General features: G+C 42.7%; 2 protein-coding genes across 2 annotated transcripts; both read right to left on the bottom strand.

Moving 5' to 3' along the window:
- Positions 1 to 726: 726 nt before the first annotated feature.
- Positions 727 to 3279, bottom strand: ndufa4a (NDUFA4 mitochondrial complex associated a). Its single transcript, XM_033970952.2, has 4 exons — positions 3138 to 3279; positions 1379 to 1467; positions 1215 to 1275; positions 727 to 992 (listed from the first exon to the last, which is right to left on the bottom strand). The coding sequence occupies exons 1-4, from the start codon at positions 3177 to 3179 to the stop codon at positions 936 to 938; spliced, it is 249 nt and encodes an 82-aa protein (XP_033826843.1). The 5' UTR covers positions 3180 to 3279; the 3' UTR covers positions 727 to 935.
- Positions 3280 to 8002: 4723 nt separating this feature from the next.
- Positions 8003 to 20316, bottom strand: slc35b1 (solute carrier family 35 member B1). The gene is made up of 9 exons (XM_033971497.2): positions 19802 to 20316; positions 16646 to 16740; positions 15870 to 16000; positions 15745 to 15775; positions 15108 to 15268; positions 14088 to 14214; positions 11584 to 11690; positions 9143 to 9296; positions 8003 to 8337 (listed from the first exon to the last, which is right to left on the bottom strand). Exons 1-9 carry the CDS (start codon positions 19924 to 19926, stop codon positions 8291 to 8293), a joined length of 978 nt encoding a protein of 325 aa, XP_033827388.1. The 5' UTR covers positions 19927 to 20316; the 3' UTR covers positions 8003 to 8290.
- Positions 20317 to 20612: the final 296 nt, after the last annotated feature.

Below are 20612 nucleotides of genomic sequence, written 5' to 3'. Positions count from 1 at the left end.
CTGTTTTTAATTGTATATTTTTGTATTTCTCAAATTATGAACGTGTTAAAAATCAACCCTCAGTTTTTCAGTAATGTTTAAACAATCAAAAAAATACTCTTTTCAGAGCAGTTCAAAAATGTAGTGGAGTAGAAAGTACAAATACTGCTCTCAAATGAAGTGTAGTAAAAAGGTATTCATTTTAAATCTACTTAAGTACAGATATACAAATTTACAGTACAAGTACAGTACTTTAACTTTCTTACCTTCCATTGCTGTCCCTTCTATTTATTAAAGCAAAGATTAAAATTCTCATACATTTTGCGTCTCAAAGTAGGAGGTTTTCAGCTCGTCTCCAGGTAACGTGGACCAATATGTGATGACCCTTTTTAACAGTTGCTTCCAGATAATGATGTACATGCTGCTGCAGATAGAAAAGTAAAACTTGTGACATGCATTTGAGTATTTTGTGTTATGTGAAAAAAAAATGTTTGAATGTCACTGGAGAAACCCCATTGTTATGACACAGCCTAGCTAAGCAATAACCCAATCCAACTGATAAGGCTCTGGACAAAGGCCAAGAGCAGAACAGAAGTGAAGTTCCTTGGCAGCTGGGTGAAAACAGGACGAGGGTGATCTGAGGCAAGAGGAACCATAACAGAAGCATGACAACAGCTGTAAACAGAAACACGTGCTCATGCAGGATAAACTGATGTGATGGTGAAATAAAATTAAACATGCAGCAAATTATGAGAGGTCACAACGTTTATTGACAAACTCCCAAACAAAATGGAGGTAAGGGACATGACGTCAATGAGGTTAAATGACCTTAAATTAAATAAAACATTTGTGCGGATGAGCCTGGTTTGTTCAGAACCTTTGTGGTTTTGCCATTAGGAGCTGTGTGCATAAGCTCAAATTTAAAGTCCAGTTTTGGTCCAGAATGATGAAACATTTTAGAAGTCAGGGCGGTTCTTCTCGAGTTTACTGTAGTCCATGTTGACAGCAAAAAGCTAAAATAAAGCATAAACAATTGTTAGAAAAAAATAAAAAAATAACTACACAAGATAGTCAGCTTGTTAAATGTTCTACAATTACTCTCAGGAAAGGAAATCGGATTTGCTTCCACAAGAGAGCCTTAACAAGATTACACCATGCAATTAATCCAACTCTAGTAGAACTAATCCACTCAAACTTTGGCAAAGGTAAATAAATGACATCATAACGAAACACACCTTGTACTGGTAATTTGGACTCAGTTTATTCCAGGGCTCGGGGTTGTTCTTGCGGTCCCAGCTGTAGCATGAGAAACACATTAATAAGAGAACCCTATACTGCTGCTATCTAGACATTCCATTATAGTTTATCATTATAATTAAGAACTAATTTTGGAAGTTACCAGACATCAGGGTTTCTCAAGCCCAGACGAGCGAGGTAAATCATGGACATGGCAGTACCACCCCCGATGAAGATGAACAAGGGGATGAGCTGGAAGAGACATTAAATGAATCACAATCGCACACAAAATGCATATACAAAACTATACTTAAGTGTAACACTAACCCAGCAAAATAATATATTGACATCTCTCACTGATCTAGAGAACACAAAAAGTCAAACTGAAGTACAGTTGTCCCTTACTATAACGCAGTTCACCTTTCGCGGCCTCGCTGTTTAGCAGATTTTTTTTGTGCAATTTTGCATGCTTTTTTTTTTTTTTTTTTTTTAAAGATTATGAGCGTGCATTGTGTTTTGCATCCTGATGGGCTGAGGGACTCTAGACATTGTCAGTCTCCTCAGTGCTATGTCTCCTGTACAGTACAGAATGTGTTCAGACAAATTTACATAAATGTTGGATCACAGTGTGACTCTGAAGTGCTGTATGTTTGCAACTTTTCTCCCCGACAAAACCCATAATGTCGATGAAACGTTCTGCACCGACAAAGATTTGAACTTTGAGAGAGTTTATACACTTTTCTTACATTTGCATTAACATTTTCTCACATTTCTCTCTTGTTTAAAGTGTGCGGTGAGGGGGTTTACAGCCTTAAAACATATATTATAAATTGTAAAAAATAAAGCTGACTACTTCAGGGATTTCGATGGTTATTTTTAGAACGCAACTCCCACAATAAACTAATGCGAGCTAGGGAGTGGTACTAAATAACATGCCATCTTCTACTGAACTGTTGCAAGCTCACCTCCAAAACCAGTGATGGAAATGCACAAATTTGTTACTTAAGTAAAACTACAGATACCGGGGCAAAAAAATACTCAAGTAAAAATATTGAGTATATCTTTGTACCAGAGGCAGCTCAAATGCCATAAAACACAATACAAGCCAAAAGATTATGAACCAGTACAGCCAAGGCGTTTTTATTTGTATTTGCTCAAACTACAAATGTGTTAAAAAATAAACCCTCAGCCTTTTCAGCAATTTTCAAACAATAAAACATTTATTTTTCAGTCAAGTTAAAAAATGTAGTGGAGTAGAAAGTACAGATACTGCTCTGAAATGTAGTGAAGTAAAAGTATCCACTGAAAAATCTACTTGAGTGTAAAGTGCATTATATATATATATATATATATATATATATATATATATATATAGTGTATGTGTTTAAAGTCCCATCACAATATTGCACAATTAAAACAAACAAAACAAAAATGGTCATAATGAACAGAATATAGTTAATATAGTAACTGAAAGTATACGGAGCAAAATTTTACTTAAACATAATAAAACATAATACTGAGAATCTGCAGTCAGTATGGAAAAATACATGGCAGGTGCCTGTTGGCGTCACCTGAGCAGCTACAGAAGTTAGCCACATTTCTTGCTAACTAGACGCTCAACAGACTGCAGTGTCCTCAGATGACTCCAAACTCCAACTATCAGGACCACAGTCCCCGTGTCCATGTTTTTATCTATATTGTACTTTTGTAGTTTTAAATAATTACTAAACACCGTTATAATATCAGTAAATATTGTCAAAGTCAGTGCGGTCAAAGTCGAACTAGCGTCACTACTGCTAACTAGTGATGCTATGCTAACTACTGATGCTATGCTAAGTTAGCCTCAAAAATGATGCAGATAGTGACAAGTGAAATCAAACGTTTCTGTGTCAATTTCGACAAAGTATTTCTAATGTACTTACAGCCGGGTGACTTTTGAGCTGTTTCCGGACCATAGCCAGCATTTTGACTTGTTTTGGAGAGGGATTTATCGGAATTTGTACAGAAATAACCGGATTACCAAGAGCTGAGCCAAACGCTTCGCAGTTTATACGAGGGAAAAGGCGGAAGAGGGCCACAAGAAGCTAATTTAGGATGCTAACCAGAGCGCCTGAGCTAACGGCTTTAGATGAGCAAAAATATGCAAAAAATACCCAAAATAAATTATATTACACAGGCGGATAGATAGAACATTTGTTATTTTGTTGCTTGGTTCAGACTTTGAGTAAAAAAATCATTTTGGGGGGAAATAATAATTTTAATGATCATTTTAACCTGGCAAATATTTGAAGACCAAATTTAGACCAAAACAGAGTTGGCACGAGTGCAGCTGTTTAGTCACCCTCTCACGCCCATGCTTTTTTTTTTTTTTTTTTTGCATTTAGAGACAAGTGTAATGAAGCTTAGTACGCACTGAAACGTGCGTTTCAGTTCTTATGGTGTATCAATACACAAAACAATGAGAGGAGACCACAAGACAAGAGAATAAACAGCTAAACTGCACAGAACAGCAGGGTTTTGGGATGGATGACAATGGTCGTTTTTTCTGTGATGTAAATATTGAATCGACAGTCTAAAGCCTTTTGGGACGATATACAGATATACTGGCTTTTCCCCAAATTTAATTTATGTTACTCTTATGCATGGCTAAAAATATGATATGATTCTAAATGTAATCTTTGTGCAAGTGCAGGTTCATAAAACAAACCATCCTTCCTCAGAAAGAACTTTTTTTCTCATCTGTAAATTTTCTGGAAAAGAAAGACGCTATAACTTAAACATGTAATATATGATCTAAATCTTATGAATAATCCCTAGTATTGTGCATAGATGTGTATATATATATATATATATGGTTATATAATTTATTATTCTTTAAATTTTTTATATTATGTATTTATTAATTTAATTTTTTTTTTCCCTCATCTACATTCCTTTGTAATACTGTGTGTGTTTTGTTAATTGTGGAACTTTTCTACTTTGCCACAAATGTTGTAAAATTATTATTATTAATTTAATTATTAATAAAAACAAAAAGAAAACCAGCACATAGCAACGCTCGTTGGTCTGAATAACTAAACTAATACAAGAATCACATGCTTTTTATATTTAGGTGTGTGTTTTATAGACTACATACAAAACATGTGGCAGCCCTAAGACCCCGTTTTTGTGAACCACTGCACTATTCCAACAACACTGAAAGCTACTCAGGCTACTCGGTGCTGTCATGGTCATTGTGTTAAATATTTACATATTTTCATGATTCCCCTCCCCGAACCGCCACCTTAACGTGGTGGAGGGGTTTGAGCACCCGAATGATCCTGGGAGCTATGTTGTCGGGGGCTTCATGCCCCTGGTAGGGTCACCCATGGCAAACAGGTCCTCGGAGACGGGTCTGACTAAGAGCGGTTCAGAAGCCCTTCATGAAGAAAAATACAACAAGGCAGTTTACGTCGCCCGGACTGGCGTTACCGGGGCCCCACCCTGGAGCCAGGCCTGGGGTGGGTGCTCGGCAGCGAGCGCCTGGTGGCCGGGCCTTTCCCCACGGGGCCCGGTCGGGCCCAGCCCGAAGAAACGACGTGGGGCCGTCCTCCCGTGGACCCACCACCTGCGGGAGGAGCCATGAGGGGCGGGTGCGGAGAGATCCGGGTAGCAGTCGAAGGCGGGGACCTCGACGACCGGATCTCCGGACATGGAGACTAGCTCTGGGGACATGGAATGTCACCTCGCTGGGGGGGAAGGAGCCTGAGCTTGTGCGGGAGGTTGAGCGTTACCGGCTAGATATAGTCGGCCTCACCTCCACGCACAGCTTGGGCTCTGGAACCCATCTTCTTGAGAGGGGTTGGACTCTCCATTTCTCTGGCGTTGCCCGCGGGGAGCGGCGGCGAGCTGGTGTGGGCTTGCTCATTGCCCCACAGCTCAGCCACTGCGTGTTGGGGTTCACTCCGGTGAACGAGAGGGTCGCGTCCCTGCGCCTTCGGGTCGGGGACAGGTCTCTCACTGTTGTGTCGGCCTACGGGCCAAACAGCAGTGCAGAGTACCCGGCCTTCTTGGAGTCCCTGGGAGGGGTACTAGACAGTGCACCAACCGGGGACTCCGTTGTTCTCCTGGGGGACTTCAACGCCCATGTGGGTAACGACAGTGACACTTGGAGGGGCGTGATTGGGAGGAACGGCCTCCCCGATCTGAACCCGAGCGGTGTTTTGTTATTGGACTTCTGTGCTAGTCACAGCTTGTCCATAACAAACACCATGTTCGAGCACAAGGGTGTCCATCGGTGCACATGGCACCAGGACACTCTAGGTCGGAGGTCGATGATCGACTTTGTTGTCGTGTCATCTGACCTCCGACCGCGTGTCTTGGACACTCGGGTGAAGAGAGGGGCTGAGCTGTCAACTGATCACCACCTGGTGGTGAGTTGGATCCGCTGGCGGAGGAGGAAGCCGGACAGACCTGGCAGGCCCAAGCGTATTGTGAGGGTCTGCTGGGAACGTCTGGCGGAGCCCTCTGTCAGGGGGGTCTTCAACTCCCGCCTCCGGGAGAGCTTCTCCCTGATCCCGGGGGAGGTTGGAGACATGGACTCCGAGTGGGCCATGTTCTCCACCTCTATTGTTGATGCGGCTGCTCGTAGCTGTGGTCGTAAGGTCTGTGGTGCTTGTCGCGGCGGCAATCCCCGAACCCGGTGGTGGACACCGGAAGTAAGGGATGCCGTCAAGCTGAAGAAGGAGTCCTATCGAGCCTTGTTGGCTCGTGGGACTCCTGAGGCAGCTGATGAGTACCGGCAGGCCAAGCGTGCCGCGGCTCGGGCAGTCACAGAGGCAAAAACTCGGGGTTGGGAGGAGTTCGGGGAGGCCATGGAGGAGGACTATCGGACGGCCTCAAAGAGATTCTGGCAAACCGTCCGACGCCTCAGGAGGGGAAAGCAGTGCTTCACCAACACTGTTTACAGTGCAGGTGGAGAGCTGCTGACCTCGACTGGGGATGTTGTCGGGCGGTGGAAGGAATACTTTGAGGATCTCCTCAATCCCACTGTCACGTCTTCCGAGGAGGAAGCGGAAACTGGGGACCCAGAGGCGGACTCGTCCATCACCCTGGCTGAAGTCACTGAGGTGGTTGGCAAGCTCCTCGGTGGCAAGGCTCCGGGGGTGGATGAGATCCGTCCTGAGTACCTCAAGTCTCTGGATGTTGTGGGACTGTCTTGGCTGACACGTCTCTGCAACATCGCGTGGCGGTCGGGGACAGTACCTGTGGAATGGCAGACCGGGGTGGTGGTCCCTCTGTATAAAAAGGGGGACCGGAGGGTGTGTTCCAATTACAGGGGAATCACACTCCTCAGCCTTCCCGGTAAGGTCTATTCCAGGGTGCTGGAGAGGAGAATCCGACCGATAGTCGAACCTCGGATTCAGGAAGAGCAGTGTGGTTTTCGTCCTGGTCGTGGAACACTGGACCAGCTCTATACTCTCCATCGGGTCCTCGAGGGCTCATGGGAGTATGCCCAACCAGTCCACATATGTTTTGTGGATCTGGAGAAGGCATTCGACCGTGTCCCTCGTGGTGTCCTTTGGGGGGTGCTCTGGGAGTATGGGGTCCAGGGCTCTTTGCTAAGGGCTGTCCGGTCCCTGTATGACCGGAGCAGGAGCTGTGTTCGCATTGCCGGCAGTAAGTCAGACCTGTTCCCAGTGCATGTTGGACTCCGCCAGGGCTGCCCTTTGTCACCGGTTCTGTTCATTATATTTATGGACAGAATTTCTAGGCGCAGTCAGGGGCCGGAGGGGGCCTGGTTTGGGAACCACAGGATTTCATCTCTGCTGTTTGCGGATGATGTTGTCCTGATGGCTTCTTCGAGCCAGGACCTGCAGCAGGCACTGGGGCGGTTTGCAGCCGAGTGTGAAGCGGCTGGGATGAGAATCAGCTCTTCCAAATCCGAGGCCATGGTTCTCGACCGGAAAAAGGTGGTTTGCTCTCTCCGGGTGGGTGGTGAGTCTCTGCCCCAAGTGGAGGAGTTCAAGTATCTCGGGGTCTTGTTCACGAGTGAGGGAAGGATGGAGCGTGAGATTGACAGGCGGATCGGTGCAGCGTCTGCAGTGATGCGGTCGCTGTATCGGTCCGTTGTGGTAAAGAAGGAGCTAAGCCGGAAGGCGAAGCTCTCGATTTACCGGTCAATCTACGTTCCTACCCTCACCTATGGTCATGAGCTTTGGGTAATGACCGAAAGGACAAGATCGCGGATACAAGCGGCTGAAATGGGCTTCCTCCGCAGAGTGGCCGGGCGCACCCTTAGGGATAGGGTGAGGAGCTCGGTCACACGGGAGGAGCTCGGAGTAGAGCCGCTGCTCCTACACGTTGAGAGGAACCAGCTGAGGTGGCTCGGGCATCTGCTCAGGATGCCTCCTGGACGCCTCCCTAGGGAGGTGTTCTGGGCATGTCCCACCGGGAGGAGGCCCCGGGGAAGACCCAGGACACGCTGGAGGGACTATGTCTCTCGGCTGGCCTGGGAACGCCTTGGGGTCCCACCGGAGGAGCTGGAGGACGTGTCCGGGGTGAGGGAAGTCTGGGAGTCCCTGCTTAGACTGCTGCCCCCGCGACCCGGCCCCGGATGAGCGGAAGAAAATGGATGGATGGATGGATGGATTTTCATGATTAGCCAAAAACGTGTCTGTTCTGTATTTTTATAAATGACATTTTTGTGAGGACAGTTTTGAACTCAAACTACAACATGAAACATTTGTAAACCATTTACTGGCCATCCACAGGCCTCTGAGCACATTTATTAGTTAAATGCTGGGAATAATTTAGGCCATGTTGGGTTTAATATTTACTTTACATAGATGAGCTGGTAGTAGAAAAAATACATTGAATAAGTACAGTATCTTGTGTTGTGTCATGCAGCAGGGACAAGATTGTCCTTGAGAAATGTGTAGTCATATGTAATGATGTTACAGCTTCTTTTTAAGACAAAAGCCAGAGTAAAAATGTCCGTTCAGCAGCAGCCGAACACGATTGTGGACGGAGTTCATGTGGAGGACTCCTAAATTCACTACAGAGCTCAAATCCACCCAAATCCGCTCACAGGGCTTCAATGCTTCTTGGGACCTTTGCCAAATTTTGCATCCAATCCGAGACCTGAAACAAAACAACATTAAAATATTGAGGAAAAAAAACACAAGTAAGACAACTGTTTGCATTTTACATTTGCATTTACAATTCGGTCTTTTACTGAATCCCCTAAAGCTACATTGCAATAGAGCCAGCTTGAGTGTAAAACGTTCCCCAAACAGTAACAGAATTCTGTCTTAAAATAAACACTGAAAGTAACTGTCCCTGTTTAGTAAGGTTAAGGCTCTGGAAGTAAAAGGCCAAAACTGTACAAGCAGTGAAGCAATGGTTTTCTTGTTTACACTTGTCTCCAAATGATAAGAAAAGAGGTAATAGAATTCAGATAAAGCTGAAATATTATCAAAGTGACATTTTTTGTTTTATAAAATACAAGTTTTATCTATAGCTCTAGTTTGGTATGTTTTAGCTTCCGAGGTCAAACTTAGGAAAAAAATGTCATTCACAGCCTGTTTCTCAATCCAAATGATTAATGGGTTGATAAAAAATATATAATTTAAATAATCACTAGTAAAATAATTGTTAGATGCTCATGTTAACTGTTGATTTTGTGTCTATCTTTCTGATGTTGCAAACTCCACATAAAACTGTGATATTCAGCAGACCCTATGTGTTTTTCTATGACAGTGGCTTCAAACTGATTGTGATTTAATAGTTTGAGCAGAGCAGACGTCACCAGCACAGTCCTGTAACTACAAACACACCAATATCATCCCCTTTTTGCTCGCTGAGACCAAAGCAGAGAGAGGGGCACACAACATCATCCAGAAAGTTTTTTTTTTCTTCAAACTCTATAAACATTAATTTATCTCACCTAAGAAGACTAGGACGGTGCCGACCCACTGCATGGAGGTTAGGACGTTTCCAAACAGAATAACAGAGCCAAGGATGGTGAAGAACTTTCTTGTGGTGGTCACGATGGAGCAGGTCAAAGGGCCAAAGTAGACCACTGTCATAAAGATGAATGTCTAAAAGAGGACGAGAAGTGAAAGTTAAATAGAGCGGTAGAGGAACAGAAATTCAGTGGGATTATGTGGATATATGGCTTTACTAGTATTATGTCAAGGAGATGTCGTGACATTAAAGGTCCTATATAATGTAAAACTGACTCTTGTGAGGTTTAAGTCATGTTCTAACGCTGTTACCTCATCAAAAACAGACCTGGAGTTGTGTTTTGTTTCATTCACACATGTTTGAGTAACACTTTATTATTAGTCTGTCTACATCTCCAAAGCTCAAAATGCTCTGTTGCATCTTGTGATGTCATGAAGTGGTAGTTTTCAAGTTAACAGCTCCCTTTACTTTTAGTTCAGTAGAGATTAGCAAATCCAGGGCTGAAATGATCTAAATGATTCTAGTGAAGGTGTATGGTGGAGTTTAAAAACACAGTGGAGCATCAGCCCCTCTGACCACCACCAATCATTCACACACACACACACACACCACTTTCATACTAGGCAATGTGGCTGAAGCATCTTGCCTAAACACAACGACAGAACTTGGTCCGAGCGGGACTCAAACTGCCGACCTTCGGGTTGGGGGACCAACACTCTAACCACTGAGCCACCACATGATGACATCAGAAGGTGGAACAGAGAAGAACTCAGCCTAAATATGCGGGTTTGTGTGTTAAACCTCTGTTAATGAAATAAAACACAACTCTAGGTTTGTTTGTAATGAGGAAACAACATAAGAACAGATCAGAGAATAGTGTAATATGGACTCACAATGTTCAAAGACAAACAAAAGCCACCGGCTCTTATAAAACTCAACACTTAAATTTGTTATTCCTATACCAACAATCCAAAACACTAAAGAGCTCTAAGTATATCTCTAAAGGTTATACTGCCACCTTCTGGGCACAAAAATAGCAGTTCTTTATTTTACGCCATTAAATCCATTTACTTTGTGTCTCAATGCTAAAATCTTTGCTCTTCAAAAGGTTAATAATGTTAAATGGTAAACGGTCACATTTTTATATAGCGCTTTTCCACCTTCACGACACTCAAAGCACTTTACATCAAGGAACCTCTCACTCATTCACACACACTCATTCATACACCAGTGTACACAGACACTGGGGGTGAGGTGGGTTAAGTGTCTTGCCCAAGGACACAACATCAGCATTCATCTGTGGGAGCTGGAATCGCACCGCCAACCTGTGGGTCAGTGGATTTGACCTCTCAATCAATGACGCTTATGACGAGAGCAGGATTAGAAACACCAACCTTTTGGATCAGAGGACAAATACTCTATACCTCTATACCTTATGGACAGATTTTCAGTTTGACTACACTCAGTCCCTTGAGCCAGTTTGATCAGTTTATGTATAAATGAATTAATCACTACGCAAGTCATGTTTTAGTTACCGTATTTTCCGGAGTATAAGTCGCACCAGCCAAAAAATGCATAACAATGAAGAAAAAAGAAACATATTTCACATAAAAATCACATCTGAGTATAAGTCGCACCCCCGGCCAAACTATTAAAAAAAGTGCAACTTATATTCTGGAAAATACAGCACATTTGTTAACCCTCTTTGAAAGCCCTGAAAGCACTACATCAACAAATTCATTATAAAAAAAAATATTATTGTTCCCTTCCCAGTTGTGGAAACTATTTTAACTAACATTACAGCATAAGGTCAGACATATATTTTATTAGTTATTTACACCAACTAAACCATTTCAAGCACCGTCATTGTGGCCAGTTTAAACTAGCGATGCCAGATATCAACTGATACCAGAGCGGAGACGAAAAACGGCATGTACTTCCTTAAAACAAAAATAAAAGAACTGTTCCAAATGTGTTATTAATTGAGCGATAAGTAACAGCTACATGACAGAAAAGCTTAAATAAATAAAAATTCAAACATTATGAGACTTTCCGGGCCAACTATGACCAGTGAAAAGTCTTATTACATCAAATTAATACAAAAGGCAGACATTTTTGGTGGGAGGAGCTAAGGGGGGGACTAAGATCTTCAATGTGGGTGCTCACTTAACATGTTAAGTGAGCATGTTAACCCCCCATTTATAAATCACTACAAAGGGCTAATATGGAATAAGTTTTTTACTGAACTTTCATTTTGAACATTTTTAGTCAAGATTAGATGCTATGAAAGTGGAGCAAACATCTTTGGGCGAGCTATAGGGGAGCATTGACTATTCTAGGGATCAATAGTCCTCCTCAAGTATCGCATTGGAGCCTCTCTACTTAAAACCCTAATTGGCACGTTTACTCCGCTCTGCTCACCTGTCCCAGAGCGCTGGTCAGCCCAAAGAGGAGAATGTTGTAGACAATGCTCGGGTGGCGTTCGGTGAAACTCAAAAAGTCCCACACCTCACCGGTCCACATCACAGCTACAAGTAAAAAAACAAACAAAAACAAAAGACATTTAAAAAACAGTAGATCTTAATGTTCCAAAACTTGTCTATTCCTTCACAATCAAGTGTCAAGTGTATTTATACGTTTAGTGGGTAAATAGCACCATCATGTGGCCAAAATCCCACACAGCGTCTCTCACAAAGCAAAAACCCGTAAACCACAAAATTATCAAAGAAACACAACCAATTCTGACCAGTGTCTAGTGATATTTTTTGCTGCAAAAAACTAAAACAAGTGAAAAGTTTTGCCTCTGTATAACTTTGTAAAGTAAAGGTATTTAAAAGACTTGCAGGAGGAGAGTACATATAACAGATAGGAGGCACAGCCAATTAGCTTGTTATATGAATGCTAACAATCTCTCAGTTCTTGAATTGGCTTTGACCTGTTGATCCTCATTTCGGGGCCCATTAGAGCCCGGCCTCAGAAAGCGTCTCATTATATCGCATTTGTTTTATGTGCCTTACTCTTTAGCGCGTTATCCTCACACACCAACACTTTGAGCTTCAGGATTCCTTATCTCAAACTATAACATTGAACACTTTGGCTTAACTGAATTAATGAGACGCTGGCTCCTGAGGGGGCTCTGAGGGGCCTTGAACACTGAACACTTTGTATTTCTTGACTGTTGTGTTTTCTTGTCAGCGGCGGCATCACCGTTCTCATTTGCCCTGTCTCTTTATGGAGAGCTTCTGTTTGAAAAGTTAAGTTTGTTGAAGCATCAAGGTGCGTCTCAGGAAATGCAACACACCAACTTACATAACATAATTAAATATATGAAAGTGCTAAAGCCATAGTGTGGAGTTTTTCCCCCCCAAATTAGACTGAAATAAAAGCATGTTTTTTTCATTATGGGTGTGTTTATGTAGGGCCAAGTTATACACTGCATAACTGTAACAGTGGTTGCAAACACACAATGTGTTTTGCAAATATGCAAAATTATTTGTATAAATGTTTTTTGATATTGACACCTAAATCCGTACAAGGGCCTCCTGCTGTTAGTTTCCAAGGAAATGTTGTTACTTTGGCTATAATGTTCCACAGAATGACATGAAACTTATCTCCATAAAGAATACTCTGAAGTATGGCTTTAACTTTCTATTTCTATAGAAACATGCAGTTGACTTTCCACCTTCAGAAAGTGACACACTTTAAACTTAATATACTTGTGTATATTTAGATATATTTATATTTTAGTCAGTATAATCCCCCACTCAGGAGTGGTTCATGGTCCAAAACTTTAAAGAATGCAAACATTAAAAATAATTAAAATCTGTGCATTTAATGTTCATACAGGCTAATGCTCTGCAGCTTTTTACCGTCTAAAAACCTTACAAAAATCAAAGGTATACTGTCAAAATGAGACTCAAGAGAGATTTATCCATGCATTTGTCTCCAGTAGATTAGACTGTAACGTCCTGTTCACTGGCCTCTCCAAACGAGCCTTAAGATGGCTGCAGTACATCCAGAACACTGCTGCTCGGGTCCTGACTAGAACCAGGAAGTACTTCACACATGTGTCCTGTGCTCAGGTCTCTGGCTCCTGTGGCTCAGAGAATAGACTTTAAAGCAGCTCTGCTTGAGACAAGTCTCTCCATGGACCAGCACCAAAGAACATCTCCCACATGTTAGAGCCACATGAGCCATCTCACACTCTGAGGACTAAACGAGGACTAAACGAGGACTAAACGAGGACTAAACGAGGACTGAACCAGGACTGAACCAGGACTAAACCAGGACTAAACCAGGACTAAACCAGGACTAAACCAGGACTAAACCAGGACTAAACCAGGACTAAACCAGGACTAAACCAGGAGAATCATGAATCTAAAACCTGGGACAGTCTTCCTGAAGCTGTGAAACAGAACCATTTGGAGCTTGGATTTAAATATTGTCAGAGTAGAGACCTGTTTAGTTGGGCATATAACTGAAGGGTTTTATTCTGCCTCTTCTCTTTTAAAGCCAATTTTATGATGATTATTTAAGTGATTTTAATGTTGTTCTAATTCTGTAAAGCACTGAAATACCTTGTGTATAAATTGTCCTATACAAATAAACTTGCCTTGTCTTGTTATTGTTCAAATCCTCCATCTACATTTTTACATAATATGCGTAACTCAAAGATGTTTGCTTTCTAGTGTGGAACAGTGTGAACCCAGATAAATGGTTCCTTTGAGCCAGTGTCTTTTATCACATTTTGGCAGAGCCTCAGTTTGCAGCTCAAGGTGATGTGGCTCATTATGCTCCTCTCTCCTCAGTCCTGGCGGCTGCTGTGGCCTGTGATGTGGTTGGTTGGAGGGGGACCCCAGTAGTTCCTGGCACTGCACTTGTGTTTATTTTCATTTGTGAGTTTGGCAAAGGGACAGTGAACCTACCTAGTCCAAGCACCAGAGTAGACCACAGATTTATATTCAACATCATGTAGTTGGCCGTGGTCTGGAAACGAGCCTTCATGTGATCCTGAGCCACTCCGGTCAGACCGTCCAGCGTCAGGGAGAGCAGCTGAGGCAAAACAAAACAAGTGTTACTTTAAGGCAGTTTTGAAAAATTTGGAGAATTCAGGGCTTTTTTTTTTTTTTTTTGAAGATGGTGAGTGTGGGTGAAGTCTCTGATGTGTTTGAGCAGGGAGGTCCAGAGGGTGTGGGCTGGGAGGAAGTAGTGGAGGAGGCCTTGGTCCCTCCAGGTCTTATGTTTTGTGCTGATGGGCGGCTGATGGACAGTACGGGTGTGTGTGTGGTGGTGGGGGTGCTCACAGAGGTGAGTGGGGGCCAGAAGGCAGAGGTGCAGGTAAGGAGGAAGAGTTGGGGCGAGGAGGCGAACTGCGGGGCGAGGAGGCGGACTGCGGGGCGAGGAGGCGGACTTGCGGGGCGAAGAGGCGGACTTGCGGGGCGAAGAGGCGGACTTGCGGGGCGAAGAGGCGGACTTGCGGGGCGAAGAGGCGGACTTGCGGGGCGAGGAGGCGGACTTGCGGGGCGAGGAGGCGGACTTGCGGGGCGAGGAGGCGGACTTGCGGGGCGAGGAGGCGGACTTGCGGGGCGAGGAGGCGGACTTGCGGGGCGAGGAGGCGGACTTGCGGGGCGAAGAGGCGGACTTGCGGGGCGAGGAGGCGGACTTGCGGGGCGAGGAGGCGGACTTGCGGGGCGAAGAGGCGGACTTGCGGGGCGAGGAGGCGGACTTGCGGGGCGAGGAGTATGAGTAGCGGGCGAGGAGGACCAGTAGCGGGCGAGGAGGACCAGTAGCGGGGGCGAGGAGGACCAGTAGCGGGGCGAGGAGGACCAGTAGCGGGGCGAGGAGGACCAGTAGCGGGGCGAGGGGGGCGAGCATCGGGCGAGGAGGGCGAGTTCCGGGTGAGGAGAAGGAGGTGCATGATATAATAATGAGAGTAAAGCACATACCAAGAGCATTTCACCAAAGCCAAAGACGTGGTCGTCGGCCACAGTGGAGCTCTTGTTTGGTTTGTAGAGGAACAGGGCCACACCCGTCACGATCAGGAGCACACACAGGTACTTGGCAATCGGATACTTCTTCCTCAATATTGTTACTCCAAGAATCATGACTGAAACAAGACAAAACTACTTCAGACATTTTGTTTACGAGCCAAAACGGAGCCAATGTTAGGTTGACAATTATCGTTTGTGGGACATTTTATATAGTTGTGATAATCGCCAATAAAGATCGAGGGGAACCATGTGAGGCTTTTTACCCCAGGCCCCCAAATTTCAGTGGACGGCACTGCTTATCCATAATATTCTCTGTTAAAGTTATAATTATTCATAACAACTGTAATCATTATTGTGATATAATCGTTAATCACAATTATTTTGGCCATGCTAATCGTCACACGAAATTTCAATATCGTCCCATGCCTTTTTATGAGTAATCAGTGCTTCCTAAAAATACACACACGACCAGGTAAAAGTTTGGCCACGTCCACCACATTTCATTCAACGATTTGATGATATACGGCTAAAATGAATAAGAGATTATAGCAACAAAAAAACGTGACTAGGATAAAAAATGAAGAGTATTTACCTGGTATGGGCTTACATGACTTTCCCAGCACCTGAAATAACAACAAAGTTGTTTATTTTAGTTCTCACCAGTCGTTATTTTCAAAGGGCCCATATTACGCCATTTTCTGATCTGATCTGACTCACCTGTGTGGGGTAGTTGACAAACAGGAGGGCGGAGTTACTGGACACCATGGCCCCGACATAAGACAGTGAACACAAAGCATACAGCCAGTTTGTAGTGAGATCAGGTTTGGGCCCTTCAAATAACTGGATTACTGTTAAAAGGAGAGAGAGAAAAGGGACAAATATTGAGACATAAGAATAAGAGGTAAGCGATACTGACTAAAATTTAAAACAACTTTTGATGATGAATGATGTTTTTTTCATAATGATGGTGTTCTGATGAAATTCCAAAGATATTCCAACAATCTAAAACAAACTCAAATTCACAGTGGACCAAAATTAAAAACTGACAGATTCACAGGCCAAACTCAATATTTATTGGAAAAATTGACTGCACCTGATATGTAACATTTAACCTTTTCATATGGAAACAAATTAAATTAAACATGCAAAACAAATTTTACTAAACACAAAATCTGGAACAACTCAAGTTTGATATTACAAATATATGAGAAATTAAGTTTCTCATAAAACAAATCCACACTGAAAAAACACTACACCATCTCTGATTCATCTTCCAGAAAATAAAAGCCAAAAGTAAAATCTGTCGACTGGACAAAACGTTGTAGGAGTGAAGACGTTTGGCTGCTCATCCGCTTCTTCAGTTTTGGTCAGATTACTGCTGGACACTGCCTTATATCTGTCTGAAAGGAGGAGCTTTACACAGCCGCCTTCCAGATCTTACTCTGCTTCCATGATCTTAAAACAATCACAGAAATGACAAAAGGGACACTTACATATTCTGGCAAATAAAGCATTGATGATGCACTGGATGAAGACTAAAGTTCGGGCAAATCTGAACTTCTCTCCATGGCCATAGTCTCCTCGTGTGCTGAAAGAAGAAAACACTGTTATTAAGATTTACAGATGACATAACACGGCAGGATTATTACATGAAACGACTGAACTGAACACATTTGAAGAACAAAAGCAGCAAAGTTCTGCCCAAAGAGACTCAACATTATGTCTTTACCCATGTGTAGATTTCTTAAAAGAGAAAACAGACTGTGCCCAAAGCCAGGCTCAAGACCAGAACCTGTGGCAGCGCCCAGACTAAGGAACAGCGCCCTCTACCTGTCAGATCCTCTCAGTCTTTAACACAGTTTAAGACCAGACTGAAAACCCCAATGGAACCTTACCTGGGCAGAGCTACAGTATTTGTTAATTACAGGGCACTCCTTGTAACATCATCATTTTGCCTTTGTTTCCACAGAAGCGGTCAGACAATAAATGTATTTCTATCCATTACAAAACATCACCAGACACAAACCACCGCCTCTTTAAAGGCCCCACATTACACAAAATGACTCTTGTGAGGTTTAAGTCATGTTATAATGTTGTTTCCTCCTCAAAAACATACCTGAAGATGCATGTTTTTGAGGATTCTTTCATTCACACATGTTTGAGTAACAATTTATTATTAGTCTGTCTACATCTCCAAAGCTCAAAATGCTCTGTTTCACCTTGTGATGTCATGAAGTGGTAGTTTTCAATGGTTTAACAGCTCTTTTGACCTTTACTTCAGTAGAGATTGGCATTTCCAGGGCTGAGATGATCCAAATGATTCTAATGAAGGTGTGTGGAGTTTAAAAACACAGTGGAGCACTTCCTGTATTGCCACATGATGACATCACAAGGTGGAACAGAGTGTTTTCAGTTTGAGAGAAGAACTCAGCCTAAATATGCAGGGTTTGTGTGTTAAACATGTGTGAATGAAACAAAGCACATCTTCAGGTCTGTTTGTGATGAGGAAACTATATTAGAACAGAGATCAGAAAATCGTGTAATATGGACCATTTAGTGTAACATGGCCCCTTTAAGGTTTGACAAAATACTTTAGTGTGTTGTGGAGTTATTTATCTTTTCATTCTAAAAACACACAAAAAAGAGCTGCTCTGACCCTGAGCTGATAAAGTGAGATGTAAACTTTTGTGTTGGGACTGGCATATTCAGATATCAGTATTTTGTCCTCTGGTGTCTAGAGAAGCTCCTAGCGTTGTGCAACACTGTAAGTATCTCCGAGGGTGCACCAAAGTTTCTTCAGGCATTATAAATCTAGGCATTATTATTCACTAGTATTTCTACACAGGGGAGTCGACAGAGGAGGTCAAAGGGGTCTGTTTCCTAGGCCCTAGAATTAGAACCTCTACTTATTAGTATTGGAGGGGGACCCACGTGACCCATGCCTTCTTACCCCAGGCTCTCAAAATTTCTGTTGACGGGCCTGGTTCTATATTACCAATTGTAAATATATTTTCTAGATTTAATGAGATAACTACAACGACTACTATTATTATTTATTATGCAGAAACAATTCTTAAGGATAGAACATGCAAAGAACATTTTTATAGTCAAATAATATTCATTTACAGCTGGTTGGGAAACACTGCTCTATGTCACTGTGGTATGACATCACCAACCACATGTTTGCTCAGAGGACTCAGAGACTCCCACATGTTAGAGCCACATGAACCATTTCACACTCTGAGGACTAAACCAGGGCTACACCAGGGCTACACCAGGGCTACACCAGGGCTACACCAGGGCTACACCAGGGCTAAACATGGACTAAACATGGACTAAACATGGACTAAACATGGACTAAACATGGACTAAACATGGTGAATCGGTGTTTCAGTTTTGTGCAGTTAAAACCTGGAACAGTCTTCCTAAAGATGTGAGACAGGCCTCTACTTTGACAATGTTTAAATCCAGGCTCAAATAGTTCCGTTTATCTGTGCATATGACTGAAAGGGTTTTATTCTGCCTCTTCTCTTTTAATGTTAAATTTCTGATGATTATTTATGTTTTGATTTGTTTTATTGTGATTTTAATGTCTTTCTTATTCTGTAAAACACTTTGAATTACTTTGTGCCTTGCCTGAAACCAGAAGTAATCAGGCGTGCTTCCTTACAACGGACCGCTACAATATTTTAAAGGTTTATGGGCCTAAAGATCAGGTTGGCTGTTATCATCAAGAATCATTTTATTGTTAAAAGACAGTGGTGGAACATAAAGTACAAGTAGTAAAGTACTGTCCTTAAGTAAAGTACAGATACCTGAAAATTTTACTTCAGTACATTTTACAGTGTGTACATTTTACTTTCACTTCAGTACATTTGATCCACTACATTTCTGAACAGGACTGAAAAGTAAAAGTAGTTTTCATATGATTTGAGGGGTTATTTTTACCACGTTTGTGGAAACATCCTGACTAAAGTTTTGGAGTTCAAGCTTCGGCTTTGAGCAAAACAAAAATAAATACACAAAATTCAGAAGAAAAGTGAAGACATTGATTTGTTTTGCTACTGTGACCAAAATATGTCTCATTGTTAATCTATATCACTACATTTACACTTTAAGAAAGGAACAACGCTGTGTGAAAAACTTACTTTTTACTCTTAAAGCACGTTTTTAAATGGGTATTTAAATACTTTTACTTAATTAGCTTTAATTTAAAGCATTGTTTCCCTATTTATCTGAACTTTTACTTAAGTAGATTTAATTTAAAGTAGGTTTTTTCCCTCTGCATTTGTACTTTTACTTAAGTAACACCACTGAGCACTTCATCCACCACTGTTGGGTTTATTTGTTGCCATTATGTAATTTTCCATAAGGTTATGCTCGACTTTTGAAATTCAATCCTCCACAACAACAACAACAACTGGGAAACATAGCAGCTGGGTCATCCTCATGTTCTGTACTAATCCCTGAAATGCAGATCCGGTTTATAAAAAGGCGCTGACATTTACAGCTGAAACACTGACATAAGCCCTGATTTAAACAAAAGAACAAAAGGTTTAGGGGCACAGCTCTTTAAAATCATTATTACACAAACAGCCCATGGCCCATTCATGAAGAGTACACCTCTGGAACAAAATTACGCAACTCACATTGTCTCCTGGAGGATCCCGTAGTAAAAGTAACAGACAAACACCCCGAAAAAGCAGATGATGAAGCGTATCCTCATATTGTCCCATAAAGAGGAGTGTCTGGGGGCTCCTTTTCCCGCAGCCATGCCTCCAGCGTCCTCAACCAGCACGGACACGGCTCCACCGACCCCCGCAGTCCGAGCGCACACGTCCCGCTCCACCACTGCGGTGACGAGCCCGGAAGTGCTCTCCTGTTTCACTCTAGCGCTTTTTTTTTGCGCGTGTGTTCGTTTAAATACCCCTCAAACCTGCTGCTATTTGCATGTGCAGTTTTGGCACGACAGATCCAGATGGCAGCGATTCCTGGTCATGATTTATTGCGCTCGCGTTGTGTTTTTACGCGCGGTGCAGCTCAAACGCGCATCTTCCCCTGTGGAATTAAAAGCAGCTCTGTGATGAGTGTTTTCATTCAGACCCAAATGTATCAGATAAATCAAATAAATATAGAAATGTCGTCACAAAAGCGCAAGAGGCTTAGGTCCTTTTAGCTTTACGCACTGACGCCAGAGTGCATTCATGGATAAACTGCAGATTTTACGCATTCCACAGTCTTTCTGAACACAATTAGACTAGCCATGATTATTGTGTGGGTAATATTTGATTATTCTGGTTTATATGTATCAATTTTCTATTTAAACAAACATTCACGTTTCTTTTATTAGCCTGGCACGTGTAAAGTCGCCTAGTTTGTAAAATATAGGTCCTCTTTTGGAAATGTCGACGTCCCTTTTGACGTATATACATGTGGACTGTTCTCATTGGTCCATGTAAG

Source organism: Periophthalmus magnuspinnatus, chromosome 8, assembly GCF_009829125.3.
Source record: "Periophthalmus magnuspinnatus isolate fPerMag1 chromosome 8, fPerMag1.2.pri, whole genome shotgun sequence".
In the NCBI taxonomy this organism is placed as follows: domain Eukaryota; kingdom Metazoa; phylum Chordata; class Actinopteri; order Gobiiformes; family Gobiidae; genus Periophthalmus; species Periophthalmus magnuspinnatus.
Note: the sequence above shows the minus strand (reverse complement) of the source record. Positions and strands in the feature narration are given on the sequence as shown.

What these genes read in the sequence shown, in the direction of transcription:
- ndufa4a (XM_033970952.2), bottom strand. Translation starts at nt 3,179, where the DNA reads ATGCTGGCTATGGTCCGGAAACAGCTCAAAAGTCACCCGGCT. An exon ending in TTGAGAAACCCTGATGTCTG is followed by an intron (nt 1,276 to 1,378) that starts GTAACTTCCAAA and finishes CTCATGCTACAG; the next exon opens with CTGGGACCGCAAGAACAACC. An exon ending in GTCCAAATTACCAGTACAAG is followed by an intron (nt 993 to 1,214) that starts GTGTGTTTCGTT and finishes GCTTTATTTTAG; the next exon opens with CTTTTTGCTGTCAACATGGA.
- slc35b1 (XM_033971497.2), bottom strand. Translation starts at nt 19,926, where the DNA reads ATGGCTGCGGGAAAAGGAGCCCCCAGACACTCCTCTTTATGGGACAAT. An exon ending in TGCTTTATTTGCCAGAATAT is followed by an intron (nt 16,001 to 16,645) that starts GTAAGTGTCCCT and finishes TCCTTTTAACAG; the next exon opens with TAATCCAGTTATTTGAAGGG. An exon ending in TACTCTGGTGCTTGGACTAG is followed by an intron (nt 11,691 to 14,087) that starts GTAGGTTCACTG and finishes TTTTACTTGTAG; the next exon opens with CTGTGATGTGGACCGGTGAG.